Raw genomic sequence first — 18486 nt, 5'->3', positions numbered from 1 at the left:
TGTTTTCCTGCAGAATTTTTGGATGGACTCTTCCCTATCTTCAGGTAAGGAAAGCAACAGACAAAGTCGAAACAAAGTGATACCAAACATTCTTTTCTTCTTCAAATAACCCACCAGTGAATTTACTGTACTTGGGTCTAGAAATCTGAGGCACTGAAGCGTGGCTTCATTAATCATAGTTTATGGTGATTATTAGTAGGCTTTTAATCTTTGTTTTCGTGTATAATTAGGTACAAGAGGTCAAAGCTGACTCTCTTCTGAACAACAATATTTTCAGTGAATGACTGTTTTTCTCCGCCTGCAATTTTCTCCTGCATATTTATAAGAGCTCAGTTGTCTGTGTTGGGAGAGAGCAGTGTCCCCTGAGCTTATCTGCTGATAAAGGCGAATGACAACACTGTTATTTTTGTTATCACTAATTATTTTTATTGCTATTGCAACAGCACCTGGTGGATCATAGTAGGTTTAGATTCACGGTGCAAACATGTGTCTGAATTGAGGCGAGACAGCAATGAACGACTGATAAATGAGGAGAAAAGAGAAGGCACGTAAAGAAAACAACACAAATGTGTGTGATTCCATAGCCAAGCCCTGTGCAGCACCAGACCTGAATTGTTGTGTTTCTTAATTATATTTTTTCGCATGATCAGTTGTTTTCCAGCATCACAGCACAGCTAATCCACGGAGAAAATAAAATAGGCAAAGAGGGCCCAAATCAGATGCTCAAACAGAAATGTCTTTTTCCGTGTCAGGTCCTCTTGTGCATTATACCAATTTCCATCAGTGCCATAGAAAATGTGGAGCACCTTTATGCCCTGTGTCATGTCCTTCAGTCTCCTCCAGACATCTCTGCTCTGTGTACTTAGTTGGGTTTGAAGAATGTTAAGATCTCAGTCAGGTTGGTCTGACCAGTGTAGACTTGTCAGGTGGGATAAGGCTGAGCTAAATCCACCTGAATTTAGATATTTCCATAGGCATGGAGAGTCTCAGCACCCATGGATGTTGGTAGAGATCCAGTTAACACACTTGACTCTCTGCAAAGGAGGCATCTATGTTTGGGCAGCTTTTGGTTGCCCAAACCTGGAAGCTGTTCCTGCTGCACCAATAAATATTGATAAAAATCTCACTCCCTTCCCGTGTTCACAGCATCATGGAATAGTCTGAGGTGGAAGGGGCCTTAAGGATCATCTCATTCCAACCCTGACACCTTCCACCATCCCAGGTTGCTCCAAGCCCCATCCAGCCTGGCCTTCGACACCTCCAGGGATCCAGGGACAGCCACAGCTTCTCTGGGCAACCTGTGCCAGGGCCTCCCCACCCTCACAGCCAACAATTCCTTCCCAACATCCCATCTAATCCTGCCCTCTGGCCGTGGGAAGCCATTCCCTGTTGTCCTGTCTCTCCATCTCTTGTCCCCAGTCCCTCTCCAGCTCTCTTGGAGCCCCTTTAGGCACTGGAAGGGGCTCCAAGGCCTCCCTGGAGCCTTCTCTTCTCCAGGTGAACACTCCCAACTCTCCCAGCCTGGCTCCAGAGCAGAGGGGCTCCAGCCCTCGGAGCATCTCCGTGGCCTCCTCTGGACTCGCTCCAGCAGGTCGAGGTTCATCCATCTCAGAGACAGATTTTTGAGAGAAGGCACCTTTGAAAAAGTCTAATGTCTCTTTATGACAGAAAAAGTCTAAAAACTTATCTAAAACTAATAGTTTAACTTTTGATTAAAGTTAAATCAAGTTTGATTGAAGTTAAAAGTCCCCTACAATAAGTTTAGTGCCATTAAGGATCATTTATGTTTCTAATTCACTGTTCTATTCATCAGTTCTAGGCACTACTGGTAAATATGTGTTTTCAATTAATAATTAGAAGTGGATTCAAATTCCTGTCTGCCAGTGACTGTTAAAACTTGAGCTTTTTGATATTCATCAAAACCAACCTGTGGGGTTTTTTGCTGAGCTCAGGTAGATCATGAACCTCCTTCAAAGGTCAAAGAGCGTTCAAAGAGCATTTAAGGAATGTTATATCTGAATGAATTAATAAATAATGAAGCATACAGGGAACTCTTCTCTCAAACCAAGGCTTCCTTGAACCTTTCTAGTTTTGTAATGTGAAGTTTTGTAATGTTTTGTATATGAACTGTTAGAGAAACAATTTTGCCTGTGGAATGTGAATCACAGAATGGATTGGGTTGGAAAGGACCTTAAAGATCATCTCAAAGATCATCTTCTTTTTTCAAAAGAAGACCATAAATACAGTTTCCTCCTTGACACTGAAAACTGTGTTTATTGAAAACTTTCTGAACCTTTGACTCAGTTGACGGTGTAAAAGTTTCCTTTAATATGTCCAAGCTCATTAATGTATTTTAACCTTCTGAAGAAACTCTTTTATATTTCATTTATCCTTCCTGCACCACAGCACCTTGAAAATCATCAAGAACTCTCAATCCACAGCCCTGTAACTAACTTCTTTCCTATTAACATTTTTCTCCTTTAATCATATGCTATAAAGAGTTTTACTTTCCCCTGGCAACTTTTAAGCTGTATAGATGTAATCATTATAGTGAGTGATGACATCAAGCCAGGGTGACATGGTGCAATTGATTTTTACTAAATAATTCTATGATGAGCTGGAAGAAGGAGTTTTATTAGTCTTAACTCAGCAAGGATTGATTGGGGAAAAGAAAACGGCCAATCAGTGTATCAGGTTTCTGTGGGGATAAGAAAATAAGTGACAGCTGCAGAAAAGTCTATAAATCACAGAAAAAATTATGATAAAAATAAGAGCTGTGAACTGCCCTTTAAAATTTCACTGGATGGCAGAGAAGAGTCTCACAGACCTCAGTCATTTATCTCCATTATGCCTGGGATCCTCTGGGAATAGCAAAGTTGAAGGATGATACCATTACATTTTTTTTATTATTTTTAAATGGAGAGAAGATAAGGAGTGGTGTCTAAGTATTACTTTCAAGTCATTAGAGGATTGAGTCTTCAAAAGAATTCCTTGATTTAGCCAATAAAATAAAGTGTCTTTTGCTTTAGCTTTCTATAGGTAATATATAAAAGATTCACCATTTTGAACCAGATTTGCATATTGGCAATTTTTGAAGAAAAAAGTACTGGGAAATGTGTTTTTTTTATTAATCATAGAATTACAGAATGGTTTGAGTTGGAAGGGAGCTTAAAGATCACCTCGTTCCACCCCCCTGCCCTGGGCAGGGACACCTTCCTCTATCCCAGGTTGCTCCAAGCCCTGTCCAACCTGGCCTTGAACACTTCCATGGGTAGGGAGTCCATATTCCAGTCCATATTCTGGTCCTTCAAACCAAAAGAGGGATGGTATTTACTGCTCTGATGCTAAAGAATATGGGGGAGACCAAAATTAAATCACCCCTACTCAGGTGCATCAGAAGATACCAAAGTGTTGGTAAGAGAGAGCTTTTTAGAGCCATTTCTTTGCCTGTTTTTTACATTTGGGCAAATAACAGCTTTCCAGTGGAAATGTGTTCATATTCCATGGCCATCTCAACCTGGGAATCATTCCTTTTGCAGGATCTCACAGCTCCCTTTTCTTTCTACCGTCCTCTGGCCACAAATTTCTGTTTCATATAAAACAAGTGCTGAGCTCTTGAGGGCATTTAGTGATTAATTGGTGTTCTGGTCTCTGCTGGCACAGCGAGGACATTTTATGTTCTCCAGAGTGGTCCAGGCTGACGTGCATTGGTCAGCCAAAGGGAAAGACCTGGGTATAATCCCTGCCCAACATCTAAACACACTTAGAGCTCCAGATGCCCTCATCCTTCCTCATCCTCCAGAAACAAGAGCTTACAGCAACTGGCCAGTGCTCACGCAGGATTTGGGTTTATACAATTTGGCACCACATCCAAAAAACACATATTTTTGTCTGTTGCCAGAGAGGTGGAAATTCTCTACTTTTTTATCAGCTCTGAAATCAGTCTCTCTGTCTAAACATCTCTTTGATGACAGATTTTGTGGCTGTTCCCAGCATAAAAGCTGATTTTCACTGTCTATGGCACCAGCAGCAAGTGCCAGTCCTACAACTCCAGGGTATGTTTGTTCCTGTCCCTGTTGGATGTGTTCCTGATCACCTGGTCAGGGAGACAGGTATTTTCCCGGGGCAGGGGTGGAGTTTCCATTCCTGGAGGGATTTAAAAGCCATGTGGGTGTGGCACTTGGGGACATGGGTTAGTGGTGGCCTTGGCACTGCTGGGAAATGGTTGGACTCAATGATCTTAGAGGTCCAACCTAAATCATTCCATGATTCCTCAGGGTTAATATATTTTCTTAACAACTTTAGGAACCTGTGTATGACCTCAGCCTCAAATGAAAAGGAGGATCAGACCCTACTGACACATTTGCCTATTTATTATGTCCTTGAGGAAAAGATTTATCCCCTGGAACTTCCCTAAAAACTATCCCTAAATTGGCAGGTTGAATGACTTTGAGCCTTCTTGCAGCCCAGTTGAAGGAAACCAGCATTTTCCCAGAAGATCCAGCTGATGTTCTGTAGGAATTATTCCTTCTGCCAGTTAAGAACTTAAGCACAGATACCTTGTGGAATTTTTAGAGAGCTAAGCACAGGTCACTTTTTATTCAGTAAATGTGGTTTTTTTAAAAGACAAGATTGTTAAGTTTGTTAAGCTCAATCATCCTGCCACAGTTGTTTAGTAAATTGAATTTCTTGCCTTGTTTGCTACTCATTGAGTTAGTGAATCTCAGCAAATAGGACTTGCCAGAGGGTTTTAAAAAGTCAGTGATGGACCCTTGAGATGTAAGTTTGTCTGTGTGAGGGACATTACAAATAACAACAGCAACAGTGGCACTTGGTTATGTCTGTTACAAGGAATTTATTTTGTCATCCCAAAGTCTTTGTGGTTTAGATAATATATTACTTACGTATTGGGGGAGATTTAGGTACAAATTAATTTAAGTAACAAGTGAAAATAAATGACATTTTAGCTTAGATGTTTGATCACATTAAACCTGCACTTTGAGATAATAAATAAAATGTCTGTTCAGTCTTCTTCATTCCATGGGGGTGTTTTAACAGTCCAAACCAGCACTTTGGTTCTGGGAGGGGCTGTTATTGCACAGCCTGAATCCTCCTTAGCTTTATACTTTCATCACTGACATGGTTCAGATCTGGGAGTTTTGGTATCCTGGGCTCATCCCACAGCGTGGGCAGCAGGGGAGGGGGGGATTCTGCCCCTCTGCCCCCTCAGGTGAGACCCCACCTGCAGAGCTGCCTCCAGCCCTGGGGAACAACAGCACAAGGACGTGGAGCTGCTGGAGAAAGTCCAGAGGAGGCCACGGAGATGCTCCAAGGGCTGGAGCCCCTCTGCTCTGGAGCCAGGCTGGGAGAGCTGGGGGTGTTCACCTGGAGAAGAGAAGGATCCAGGGAGACCTGAGAGTCCCTTCCAGTGCCTAAAGGGTCTCCAGGAGAGCTGGAGAGGGACTTGGAACAGATGGAGGGACAGGACACAGGGAATGGCTTCCCACTGCCAGAGGGCAGGGATAGATGGGATATTGGGAAGGAATTGTTGGCTGTGAGGGTGTTGAGACTCTGGCACAGGTTTTCCAGAGAAGCTGTGGCTGCCCCATCCCTCTTCAAGGCCAGGTTGGATGGGGCTTGGAGCCACCTGGGCTAGTGGAAGGTGTCCCTGCCCATGGCAGGGGTTGGAATGAGATGATCTTTAAGGTCACTTCCAACCCAAACTGTTTTATGATTCTCTGGTTTTATGAAAATGTCTATCCTTGATCTAAAGCCCTCAGGAATGGAAGGTGGCTTTAGGTGCATTGCTCAAAGGAGAATAGCTCTTTGCTGCTTGAACATTGCCTTATTTCCCATCTGCATTTTTTTACACTTTGGCTTTCAATTGCCCAACCTCATTAAGCAACTTTGGCAAGACTAAAGAGCCTTATTTCTGTTTTTTCCCTCTCTAAATGTATTTTTAAACCAGAGTCAGTTCTTCTCTTAAATTTCTCTTCAATAAATTAATTTAACTGACTTGCTTCTCCATTAGTCTGTCCTGGTGGCACATACATATATTAAATAATCTTCTCACCCAGAGCACATGAGCTCATGCTAAACTCACACTCTTAAACTCATGGTAGAAACTAGCCCACTGTGAAGTGATCCCCCATTCAGAGAGATTTTTGTAATCCACTCCCTTGTTGGTTGTTAAATAGTTTGTTGAGCAATAAATAGATTTGTAAAATGTTAATGCTTAAGCTCAGACATCAATCAGCATTAACATATCCTGGCAAAACTAAGGCTTTCCTGGCCTGGACTCATTTTATTCCTAACTCTTCAGTAGCACTGGATTTACAAGAGCTCCCTGAAAAGAATTTGCAAAGGAATGAGCAAAACATTCCCTGCCTGGCAGTTGACACTATTAAGTATTGATGAAGAGCACAGTCACTGTTTTTAGGTGTAATAATACAATTTACCAGTTAAAAAGTCACTCAAATCATCACAAAACTCCATAACATGTTTTGGTATCAGATTCTTTTATGTAACTGTTGGTCATCAGAAGGAATTTTAGTCCTAATACATATTTTACAGTATTTCTGTATCTCTTTGTTCATAAATATTTCAGCCAGTTTTCATTTGTTTATTGTCCTATCCTTTAAATCGTTTTTCTGTTGCCTTCTAAAGACAAAGAGGAATAAAAATTATGAGGATTTAATGAGTAATAATATATTGATGTGTCTTTTTCCCTGGTATCACAGGCTCTTTCTCTACCCTCTGCCCTTTGCTTGGGGGCTATCAGGACATATATTTTCTTTTCCATTTCATCTCCACAGTCCTGAGAGTTGATGGAAATCCTCAAAGGGGCCTCGGTAGTCTGGTGGCAGTCACAAGCCAAACTTTGATGATTTCCAGTTTGACTTGTTTTTTTTCACTCACCCAAGTTCATCAACACCACCAGACAAAACTCAAAATTAACACATTTTATTACAGCAAAGCAAAAAATCATGTTCTTGAATGCAAAATTGGGAACAAGGTGTGAAAGACTGCATAACACCAAACCCGATCTGGGCTGCTCACCTGAGGGGGGCAATCATCACCTCTCTGCTTTGACCCATTATTTTATAGTTTCATAGGTAGAATCCATCTCACATTTTAGAAATTTGTACATGGGCAACTTCATACAATAAGCCTTTTAAAGGGATTATTTAAATATCACAAAACCTTTGGGCCTGAATTACCCATCCAGTCTGGCCTTGAACCCAGGGATGGGGAGTCCACAACTTCTCTGGGCAACCTATGCCAAGAGTAACTGGTTTTCTCCAAAGGTATTTTGAACCTTTCTGGTAAAGCACTTGGTAAAATCAAAATTTTTTTGGTAAAATCAACATTTTTGGTAACTATTTGCATGGTTTAAAATGAATATTTTCAGATGGATTGCAGGGAGTGCAGCTGAATTACTGAAGGTTTTGCATCTGGATTTGACTGCTGTGTGATGTAATAAATGTAAAATGCTCATATTTCATTTGCATGTCATTTAAATGGATATATCAGTGTTGAATCTCTTCAGGACTCTTTAACCAAAGACTTGGGCTTCCTAAAAATACCTGCTGGAAGAGACTGTGCCAATCCAGCTGCATGGAACATCCTGAATTTAGTGGAAGGTGTCCCTGCCCATGGCAGAGGATTGGAACTAGATGGTTTAAGGTCCTTTCCAACCCAAACCGTGCTAAGATTCCATGAAATTGAGGTGTATTGACCTTCTCCCAGCAGCCCAGGGAGGGGGAGAGGCTGATCCTCATGGTGTTCCATGTTTTCTCTGTCTCCAGGGATGAGGCAAGGCAATGACGTTGGCACTCAGTATCGCTCGGCTATCTACACGTTCTCCCAGGAACAGATGGAAGCTGCCTTGAGGTCTAAGGAAGAATATCAAAAGGTAACACTGGGAAGGGTGTGTGGAATTCCTTCCCATATGAGGAGAGGTCAAAGATGTCACCAGTGAGCACAAAATCACTCCTTGTGCTGTGCATTTTCTGTGTTGCTGTTGGAGCTCCTCGTTCCAATACTGAACTTGCATTATAGTTGCTTTAAATTCCAACTTTTATGAATGTGTTGGTTTGTGTGAGTCATTTTATAACTATTCAGAAAAATAGGTCCTTATGCAGAGATATTTTGAATCTCTAGAAGAGATTTTTTTTAATGTGGCTGCACCAGAGCAGAAATCTGTGATCCTAAAGCTATCCCAGCATCTCTGAACCCTGTAGGTTCAGAAGGGTGAACCCAAAATCTCAGACCCAAGAGTTCCTGAACATTGAGGGAAGGTCCTGATCAATATTTGAGCTGCATAACTCAGGATCACCCACCTGCTGCTTATAAGTTGCTTCTATGAAGCCATTCCATAAATTTCTGTGATGGGATGTGACAGCCCGTGACTTACTAAGAGTATTTGTTTTGACACAAGGATTTGTGTGAAAGAAGATCAACCAATTCCCTTTCTGTACAGCCCTGTTTTTCAGGGAAGATGGATTCTGTCTCTGCCCTGCCACATAAGCTATTATTTAACTAAAAGCAGGGGGATTAGTGTCCTGCAGTGTCTCTGCATTGTGGTTGCTGTCTGAGCTGCCTCGTGCTCTTTTCAAAGCAAGATCCAGATTCTACAGGAGAGAAACAGAAATTCTTATGACTTTTATGAAATAGAAATTATTTTGATTTATATGGAATATAAATGCTTATAATTTATATGAAAAAACCCCACTCAGCCTGGGTCATCAGGGCAGTGGACTTAAATAGTGATAAAAGAATCTCAGTGTTCATATGCTGAATTATACGATGACTTCACTTGTGTTATGTTAAAGAACCAGGAGCCGGGGTGAATATTTAATGTTAAAAGTAAACAACTGTGTTTTTGGAGAGTGGGGATACGCCAGTCAGAAGGTCCAAAGAGGAGGTTCAGGTGCTGAAACCCTGTGCAGCAGTTTGGGGTTCCCCAATGTCTGTGAGACTGGGGGGGTTGAGCTCTGGGGGAGCTCGTAGGGCTGGTTCCTACGTGCAATCGGAATTTTTTTGTGTGCAAAAGAGGTGCTCTGAACTGCAAGTAAATAAACTGAAAGTCTTTCTTAGCAGTGTGAGAACTGTGCTTGTAAATGAAGTGTTCAATGACATATTTTCTCCTGAGTAGCTGAAGATGGGGAGAAGTCAGCCTTGCAGATGTTTATGTGATTTAACAGAGTGGTTTCGCAAGGTTCACTGTTCATATTTGTCATTCAGAACTTTTTTTTCTCGTTATTTCCCTTAGATCCATTGCTTTTTCAAGTTCCTTTTATTCCTTTCTGTTAGAATCTGCTGACCAATATCACCCTGCAAATCTTACAGCTTTAATTTGCTTTCCCATCTCTTTTATTCTCTGCTGTTATTTGTCATTAAATAAATACTGACATGAAAGCAAAATTGCGAGGTAGGAGATTGCAAGATGATATTACAGAAATTTCCATCATCAAATAGATTTCCTTAATGGCACCATTTAAAATTTACCTACTTTGAAGTCTATCACCATTTGAAAAGTGTGTATAATTAGTACATTTATATAATTAGGCACAACTGTAAGTGAGCACATGTAGAGTTTGTTTTTGCAGTGAAGTGGGGAAGGAAGGGACGGTGTTGCCAACTGAGGAAATACAGCAAATATGTACTGAAATTCCTTGGGGATCTGTGGTTCCTATGTATTATTAACAACAATATCTACAATATTATCTACCGAGGTATTGCAGGAGCAGTGGAGTGGTTGCATGGGAAACACACTGAGCAAACAATTTGTTCAGGAATCCCTTTTCATATTAAATGTTTTGCATTACATGATTTTAATGTAAATCTAATACAACCACTTCCCTTATTATTGCGGCAATTTAAAATAAATATCAGGCTCTTCTGGCAGTGACACGTGCCAGATAATCACGGATAAAAACACGTGGGAATGGCACAATGCTTGATTTTTTTCATGCACCAAAGGGGGAAAGGGCTAACAAATACTACAAGTACTGCACTGTGTATGAGTGGCTCTGGAGTTTTTTGGCGCTGCAAAAGCACAAAACCAAAATGTCATTTATTTGTTTGTTCCCTGAATAATTGTGCATGTGCTCTTGAGGTGTTTGTGAGCTGATGACCTGAAGAGAGCTAAGAATGGCCTTCAACCAGAAAATGATATAGAGGAGTTGTTGTTTTTTTTCAGAAAGACAGGGAGGGTTGATAATTTAAAGGAAATAATTTTGTTTACTGGGGATAGAAACCATCCAACCCCAATCTTGAATTCCTGCCCCCAAAACTGGCTGCCTGAGGCACTGGCTTCTCCCTGGAAAACAGAGAGTGTGTTCAACTCTGTGTTTAGCAAACAGCACGGGCTGGAAGGAGCAGAACAAACCAGTTTGGACCAAAGGCCACAGTGGGTGTTTCAAGAGGGTTTGATCTTCAGTACCTGTAGTTGGTCCTGCCAACCACCAGCAGGCGAAGTCAACACCTTGGTACTGGGCACTGCTGAAGCCAGACCTCAAATCCTGGGGGCAATTTTGGACCCCTCCATTCAGGAAAGACATTGAGGGGCTGGAGCATGTCCAGGGAAGGGAATGGAGCTGGGGAAGGGGCTGGAGCAGCAGGAGCAACTGAGGGAGCTGGAGGGGGGCTCAGCTTGGAGAAAAGGAGGCTCAGGGGGGGACCTTCTGGCTCTGCAACTCCCTGACAGGAGGGGGAAGCCAGGGGGGGTTGGGCTCTGCTCCCAGGGAACAAGGGACAGGATGAGAGGGAACAGCCTCAGTTGTGCCAGGGAAGGATTAAGTTGGATAACAGGAACAATTTCTTTCTGGAAAGGGTGGTCATGCATTGGAACAGGCTGCCCAGGGCAGTGGTGGAGTCCCCATCTCTGGAGGGATTTCAAAGCCGTGTGGATGTGGCACTTGGGCACATGATTAGTGGTAGCCTTGGCAGTGCTGGGGAACAGTTGGACTTGATCTTTGAAGGCTTTTCGAACCTAAATGATCCTGTAATTCTATATTAAATGACAACGAAGAGGAGATTTATTATCAACCTGGGAATGAGAGTCAGGATGTGCCCTGAGCCCAAGGATCCTGCAAGGTTGCATCTATTTCAAGTTGTGAAACTTGTTGCTGATTCCTGCAGCTGCTCCAACAGCTGAGAAATGGCATCACAGCCCTGAATATGCATCGAGCTGCGTGTCTTTAGCTGCTGATGAAGCTGAGAACATGCAGTCAGAGTCAGCCAGTGCTGATATATATTCTAATACAATAGTGTTGCTGGTAAATGGTAACACAATGTAAGTGTAATCAGAAAAACATACAATGAGGGCCAGGGCTTGGTGAAATCACTGTGAATGAGCTGTTCCATCAGTTTTGCCTGAAGCTGAAGTTTTTTAATACAGTTGAACCTGAGGTTACTCAATTTTCAAGACAGTTGCAAGCTGGATTTGGTTTTCAAATGAATTATCAAGGCAATTGTAATCCAGGGAGTGAAATCAAGGTGGGAAGAAGTTTGTATTTTTTTTTTTTTTAATCAGAGGCTGCATTTGTTTTGTGAAGCACTAACCTTTGGTTTTAAGGCTCTGAGAATATACTGAGTCCCTCCCCTCCTTCGAATCACAAAATAGTTTGGATTGGAAGGGACCTTAAAGCCCATCTTGTTCCAACCCCCTGCCATGGGCAGGGACACCTTCCACTATCCCAGGTTGCTCAAAGCCACATCCAACCTGGCCTTGGACACTTCTAGGGATCCAGGGGCAGCCACAGCTTCTCTGGGCAACCTGTGCCAGGGCCTCACCACCCTCCCAGGGAAGGATTCCTCCCCAGTATCCTGTGTAACCCTGCCCTCTGGCAGTGGGAAGCCATTTCCCCTTATCCTGACCCTCCATCCCTTGTCCCAGGTCCCTCTCCAGCTCTCTTGGAGCCCCTTTAGGCTCTGGAAGGGGTCTAAGGTCTCCCTGAGCCTTCTCTCCTCCAGGCTGAACACCCCCAGCTCTCCCAGCTTGGCTCCAGAGCAGGAGTGATGGATGGAGCTGTTCTGCAGGATAAGGGAAACAGGGAATTAGCACTGGCCAGCAGAAGATGCAACAGTCTCTGCAGCTCAGCAGTTGAACAGATATTGTGAAACTTCCATAAACTTGTGGGATGATGTGGGAACAAACCAGCAATACCCTCAGGTACAAACCCAAGAGTTTTATATTTGGTATTAGAGAAAAGAGATTGAAAAACTGGAGTTTTCTGACCTGTGCAATGAGCTTTGGAGCAGCAACTACATGAGATGAGGGGGTTGGGATTGTATTTGTGAAGCTGGAGTAAAGGTTCTTCACAGACCTTTGAGATCTACAGTTCTGAGTGGTTAATTCCATGAAGGAATGCCTTGTGGAGTGTATTTCCAGCATTCATCTGTGTTTTTATCTGATGTGCTGTGTGAGTTTAGAACAGGCTTTGCCTGGGAGGTGGTTTTTCATGTGATTTTTGGCTGGGAAAAGTTAAATAGCTCTTTGAAAATTAGATTGTTTTTATTAAAGCAATACAGTAGTCAATAAAAAAAATAACACCTGCTTACTCCTCTTCAAATTCTGTCTAATTCAGAGCTTTATGTATCAAATTATCTCTGCTTCACTCTGATGTGAATGGCAGTGACTCGATTCCTGATTGATGGTTGGTGGCTCTCAGGAAAACAAGCAAAGCTGATCTGATAAGCTGAGCCATTCTTTGTTTTGTAATCACTTCTCTGTGCTACAGAGATACCCTTTGAATGTTCATCCCTCTCTGAGAAAGCTGCATTTGGCTCTGGATGAGGAGGTTTTGTGTGAACAGTTGCAAACTCTTTTCATGTTACTGTAAATGGCAGAAAATTGGAGTTCTTTGTCACTCCAAGAAAATTTTGGTCACCTCGCAGCAGAAAACTAATACTAATACATTTCTTGGTGACAGTGTCAGCGAGATAAAAGCATTAATGGCATGAATTTAGGATGAACTTGTGGATGTGTCTACCTGGACTTCAGCAAAGCCTTTGGCAGCCTCTCCCATGGGATACTCCTGGAATAGCTGGCAGCCCATGGCTTGGACAGGTGCTCCTTCTCTGGGTTACATACTGGCTGATGGCTGGGCCAGAGGGAATGGGGCTGTATCCAGTTATCTGGTCACTAGTGGTGTCCCCAGGGCTCGGTGTTAAATGTTTAATATCTTTATTGATGATCTGGATGAGAGAATCGAGTCTAACGTGAGCAAATTCATGGATGACGCCAAGTTGAGTGGGATGTGGATCTGCTGGAGGGTAGGAAGGGTCTGCAGAGGGATCTGGACAGGCTGGGCTGAGGCCAGTGTTTTGAGGGTCAACAAGGCAAAGTGCCAGTCCTACATTTTGGCCACAACAACCCCCTCCAGCGCTCCAGGATGGGGCAGAGTGGCTGGAAAGCTGGAAAAGACCCTAGGGGTGCTGGCTGACAGCAGCTGAACGTGAGCCAGGTATGCCCAGGTGTCCAAGAAGGCCAGTGGCACCTGGAATGTACCAGCAATAATGTGGCAGCAGGGCCAGGGCAGTGATTCTTTCCCTGTGCTGGCACTGGTGAGGCCACAGCTCGAGTGCTGTGTCCAGTTCTGGGCCCCTCAATTTAGGAAGGACACTGAGGGGCTGGAGCATGTCCAGGGAAGGGAACAGAGCTGGGGAAGGAGCAGCTGGAGCAACTGGAGCAGCAGGAGCAGCTGAGGGAGCTGGGGGGTTCAGCCTGGAGAAAAGGAGGCTTGGGGGGACATTCTGGCTTTCTGCAACTCCCTGACAGGAGGGGGGAACCGGGGGGGTTTGAGCTCTGCTCCCAGGGAACAAGGGACAGAGGAGAAGACACAGTCTTAAGCTGCAGCAGGGGAAGTTTAGATTGAAAGAATTTCTTCACAGAAAAGGTGATTAGACGTTGGAAGGGTCTGCACATGGAGGTGGTGGAGTCCCCATCCCTGGAGGTGTCCAAGGAACGACTGGACATGGCACTCAGTGCTCTGGGCTGGGTGACAAGGTGGGGATCGGTCAAAGGTTGAACTCGATGGTCTCAGAGATCTTTTTCAACCTCAGTGATTCTGTGATTCTCTAATTTTGTAGTTGACTTGTTTGAATTTCTTGGAATAAATATCAGGGAGATGACCTGTCCTGTTGTCAACACTGATTAACAACCCACGTGTGCTTCCTTTGTGGAATTTATCACAGAATCCCAGAGTGGTTTGGGTTGGAAGGGACCTTAAAGTTCATCTCATTCCACCCCCTGCCATGGGCAGGGACACCTCCCACTGTCCCAGGTTGCTCCAAGCCCCATCCAACCTGACCTGGAAGATTTCCTGGGACAGGGCATTCCCTGAGGCAGAGAAGTGCCACCATCCTGCACTGTGTTCAGACAACTGCACGTTATTTCTGTTCCCTGGATGCAGCAACAGCTCATTTTATTGTGCTCTTATCAATGCTGAGCAAGGCAAGATTTTTTTATAGCTTTCAATTCTGCATATCTTGTGTTCACTTGATAAAGGCAGGGCCTTTCACTTGGCCCTGTGACTGATGCAAATACAGCTAATCATGCATTTGAAATTACAACTATGAACAAGACGATGGAACCATATTTTCTATTTTGCAATCATTTTTTCATCTGGCAGGTCACGGAGGTCAGTGAAGAAGCCATTTGCTTTATTGCACTGTGAATGTGAAGCTTATATTGGACATTTAAACTGATGTTAGAAATTGCCCTACAATAAACTAATGTAAATATCAAATGGATTTGACTCCAAGAGTGGGCTGTAAATAAAACATTTCCTGCTTTGCGTGGCTTGCTCTGCTCAGCTTCCCAGTGATGTAAAAACATGCTCAATTTGTGTAGACATCAAATTTTCATCTACTTAGGCAGATGAATTCTCAATCTTCAGGGCAGATCTCCATGTTATTCAGAAAATGAATATTTAAAGGGTTGATTTGTCTTGCCTACAGGAGTTTAGTGTTGTTTGAGGTGTCCTACTCCATCTGAGCCTCCACCCCAGCTGGACACAGATCTCCTGTGCGTCCTGGGTCATACCAGTGGGGAGGAAACATAGAAGAGTCTGCAGTGATGCCAACACAGGGGATAGAAACCTTTCCATCAGCCTGTAAATGTGTTCTCACGTGGCTCAGTGGCATCTGGGATCGTTCTGAAGGGCTCCTAGTTCAGGCTTTTGAATTTCTTGATCTTGATTATGCATCTGTTCCAGCACTCCAAAAGTTTCACAAGCATATTAAATGTCAGGTGCATAAATTTGATAATGATGTTGATAATGATGGTTGAAGTGTACACAGTGAATTACAGGGAACAGGATGGAGTTCCTTCTCTTCAGGAAGCTCTCAAGGAGCTTAGTTTAACTATTGTGGAGGACTGGATAACACAGTCTAGAAGAAGGTCAAAAGAAAGGTGATGATCATTAGCTATGGCTGTTCTGTGTCAGGTCTTGTTCTCTTTGTGATAAACATAACCCTTAAAACTGATTTAGTCAAAAATTTCCAGGAATTAAAACTGAGAAATATCACCAGATGTGTTCAGTCTCAAGATGTGTGAAAATGTTTGTGTTTTAATTTTGCTCTGGCCTTTGGATCCATCCATGTCCAAGTGAAGGATAAGGTTTTTACTGGAACCTTCTGTATTGATCTGGAGGAGAGGGGTTAGCCTGGTTTGTGGCTTCCATACAAATTAAAAAATTAAACAAAAAGCCTTTTTTAAGTGGCACAGGCATTTTTAATGAGTATGGGATCATTACTGCTGCCATCCAAATAGTTTGCTTATCCTTAGTGCAAAGCTGTGGGATCCAAAGAACTACTCAAACCTCAAGTTTTCTCAGTGACAAGAGTGTGCCTGAGCCAGGATTCAAGTAAGTTCTCATGGAACACTTTTCCCACTGTTTATCCAACTCTAAAAAACAAAGCTGAAAATGCATCTGAGCATAATGACACTTCAGGAAGTTCTGAGCTCCACAAAGCTCTCACTTGGAAATGACAGACACTCAATATTTATAAAATATATTGCTTGGGTTTCTAAACATGGACATAGGAGTGTCCACTTAAGCCCTCAAGTTCATATAATTTGATAACCACAGGGCTACAGCATCTACTGACAATTGTCATCCCCTGGTGAAGTTGTTTTCTAGCTGATGTTAATGTTTGCTTAAATAACTCTCAAGATTCTTTTGCAGAACCCGAGGCAGATCAGCCTTACAGCTGCAAATCCACAGCAGCATTGTTAGAATCCATGGAATTACTTTGGATTTCCAGTAACGCAACTGTGATAAAGATCTGTCCCAGGAGTTTCTTTCATTTCAGCCTTTTTGTTCCCCACTGAACTGTCAGAGAATTCGGTGCATTATTTTCTGTTTGAAGTGTGTCACTCCTTCAAACAGAGCTCTTGGCTTTTGGGAGAACTAGTCAATATTTCCTGCAAAGAAAAATCAGAGGATGCTTTAGCAAGCAACGTTTCCGTGTCTGTTTTGATCTTGTGATCTTTTTCCATCGAGGTTTTTTTCTTCTTTGTTGAATTCCACAGACTGTAGAATGATCTCTTTCTTTTATCCTTGTTTTATCATGGAATCATAGAGTGACGGAATGGTTTTGGTTGGAAGGGACCTTGAAGATCATATAGTTCTAACCCACTGCCATGGGCAGGGACACCCTCCACTATCCCATGTTGATCCAAGCCCCATCCAGCCTGGCCTTGAACACTTCCAGGGATGGGGCAGCCACAACTTCTCTAGGCAACCTGTGCCAGGGCCTCACCACCCTCAGAGCCAAGAATTCCTTCCCAATATCCAACCTAAATCCACCCTTTTTCAGCTTAAAGCCACTCCCCCCTGGGATCCCCTGGATCCAGAGTGTCCACTGATTTCAGAAAGAGCCAGACTGCAGAAGGAGGTCGGGATGTGCTGTTTGGTTGATGGACAATCCCATCCCCTGTGTGTGCTCCAGCTTTGTAGGATTGCAGGCAGTAACACTAGGGGGGTTTACCTGAGTTCAGTCCTATTTTACAGAAACCTCAGTTCAGGAATCTCTGCTTTTATGCCCATGATTGTCTTCGGTGGCTCTGTAGATGGTTATTTTGTCACCTTCTGCTGCAGGGTCTGGCTGGTGAGGTACCAGTGAGAGTGTGAGATGAGTATCTGCTCTCACACCAAGCTGTGCTGACAAGGTCAAGGAAAACCTGTCTTACACCTCTCCACTGAGCTGAGAAATCAGTTCTTCTGTCTTTCTCTTTTCACTCCCCACTCCCAAGTTTATTTCAGCCCTTATTTGCTGTTTGATTCGTCCCCACATTGATTCCTGGCTCTTTTGCTTTCCAGGATCTCCTGCCATTCGACCTTGCCCCACATCCCTTCCTTCCTAGTTCCACATTTGCCCCAGTCTTCAGATTTTCCACTTTCTCCCTCAGGCCTGTGTTTCTGAAAAACCTTCCTTTCTCTTTATCCTTGCAGACAAAGATAAACTGGTATTTTTTTCCAGCTGACCTTTACTGCCATTTACTCACAGGGTCAAAAAGTAAATCACATGACCCAACATATCAAGTTGGACAAAATCTGTTCCCTCTTCCTGTTGCCTCAAGCACCCTGAGATACCTCCTACTGCAGGGCCATGGAGGTTTGTGCTCTGCTGGGCCAGGGCCACTTCAGGAAGTGTCATCAAAGGCTGAGAAATCATCTTCAGTGAATCCATGCTCCCAACCCTCGGGATTTTTTGCTCTGTAGTATTTAATCCTGACCTTTCCCCCAGCAAGCAGCTTCCTGTGGCTTGTTGAGGTTAATGTGCTTCCATTGTGGCTGCTCCTTTCTCCTTTGCTGTGGTTATTTTTAGTTGACTCTGTTAAACCCACCTCTTTTTCAAGTTTTAAAGGAACTGTGTTTAAGGCGTTCAGAGAAGAAAAACTCTTTTACACATAAAGGCACTTTGAAAAGGACCTTAAAAATCATCCAGTTCCATCCCCTGCCATGGGCAGGGACACCTCCCACTATCCCTGGTTGCTCCAAGCCCCATCGAACCCAGCCTTGGACACTTCCAAGGGGGATTCAGGGGCAGCCACAACTGCTCTGGGCAACCTGTGCCAGGGCCTCACTGCCCTCACAGCCAAGAATTCCTTCCTGCTATCCCATCTAACACTTCCCTTTTTCAATGTGAAGCCTTTCCCCCTTGTCCTGTCCCTCCATCCCTTGTCCCAGGTCCCTCTCCAGCTCTCTTGGAGCCCCTTTAGGCACTGGAAGTACCAGTGACTACACTGAAAAGATTTTTTGATTTTAATTTTAAATTAAAAATTTTATTTTTAAATTATTTTAAAATCAATTTTGAATTTTCTTGACGTTTTTAGTCTTTTTTTTTTTTTGCCTGTGAAGAAACAGATCCCAGAACTGGATACATTAGCCCAGAATGAACTTAATCAATGGCATAAATAAAGGTCATTGCTGGTTATACACCTCTTTCTGTAGATTTGCCTTTATTCTTTGT

General features: G+C 43.3%; 1 protein-coding gene across 3 annotated transcripts in view; it reads left to right on the top strand.

Moving 5' to 3' along the window:
• MSRA (methionine sulfoxide reductase A) overlaps positions 1-18486 on the top strand; it is a 256105-nt gene that overhangs the window by 155268 nt on the left and 82351 nt on the right. For all 3 annotated transcript variants that reach the window (XM_027697799.1, XM_027697801.1, XM_027697800.1), the window contains exon 5: positions 7809-7915. In XM_027697799.1, coding sequence (XP_027553600.1) covers positions 7809-7915 — 107 coding nt within the window. The remainder of the gene's footprint in view (positions 1-7808; positions 7916-18486) is intronic.

This window comes from Neopelma chrysocephalum, unplaced genomic scaffold (genome assembly GCF_003984885.1).
Source record: "Neopelma chrysocephalum unplaced genomic scaffold, ASM398488v2 Primary Assembly neopelma1_123, whole genome shotgun sequence".
In the NCBI taxonomy this organism is placed as follows: domain Eukaryota; kingdom Metazoa; phylum Chordata; class Aves; order Passeriformes; family Pipridae; genus Neopelma; species Neopelma chrysocephalum.
The sequence above is the reverse complement of the archived record's forward strand: the minus strand, read 5'-3'. Positions and strand labels throughout refer to the sequence as shown.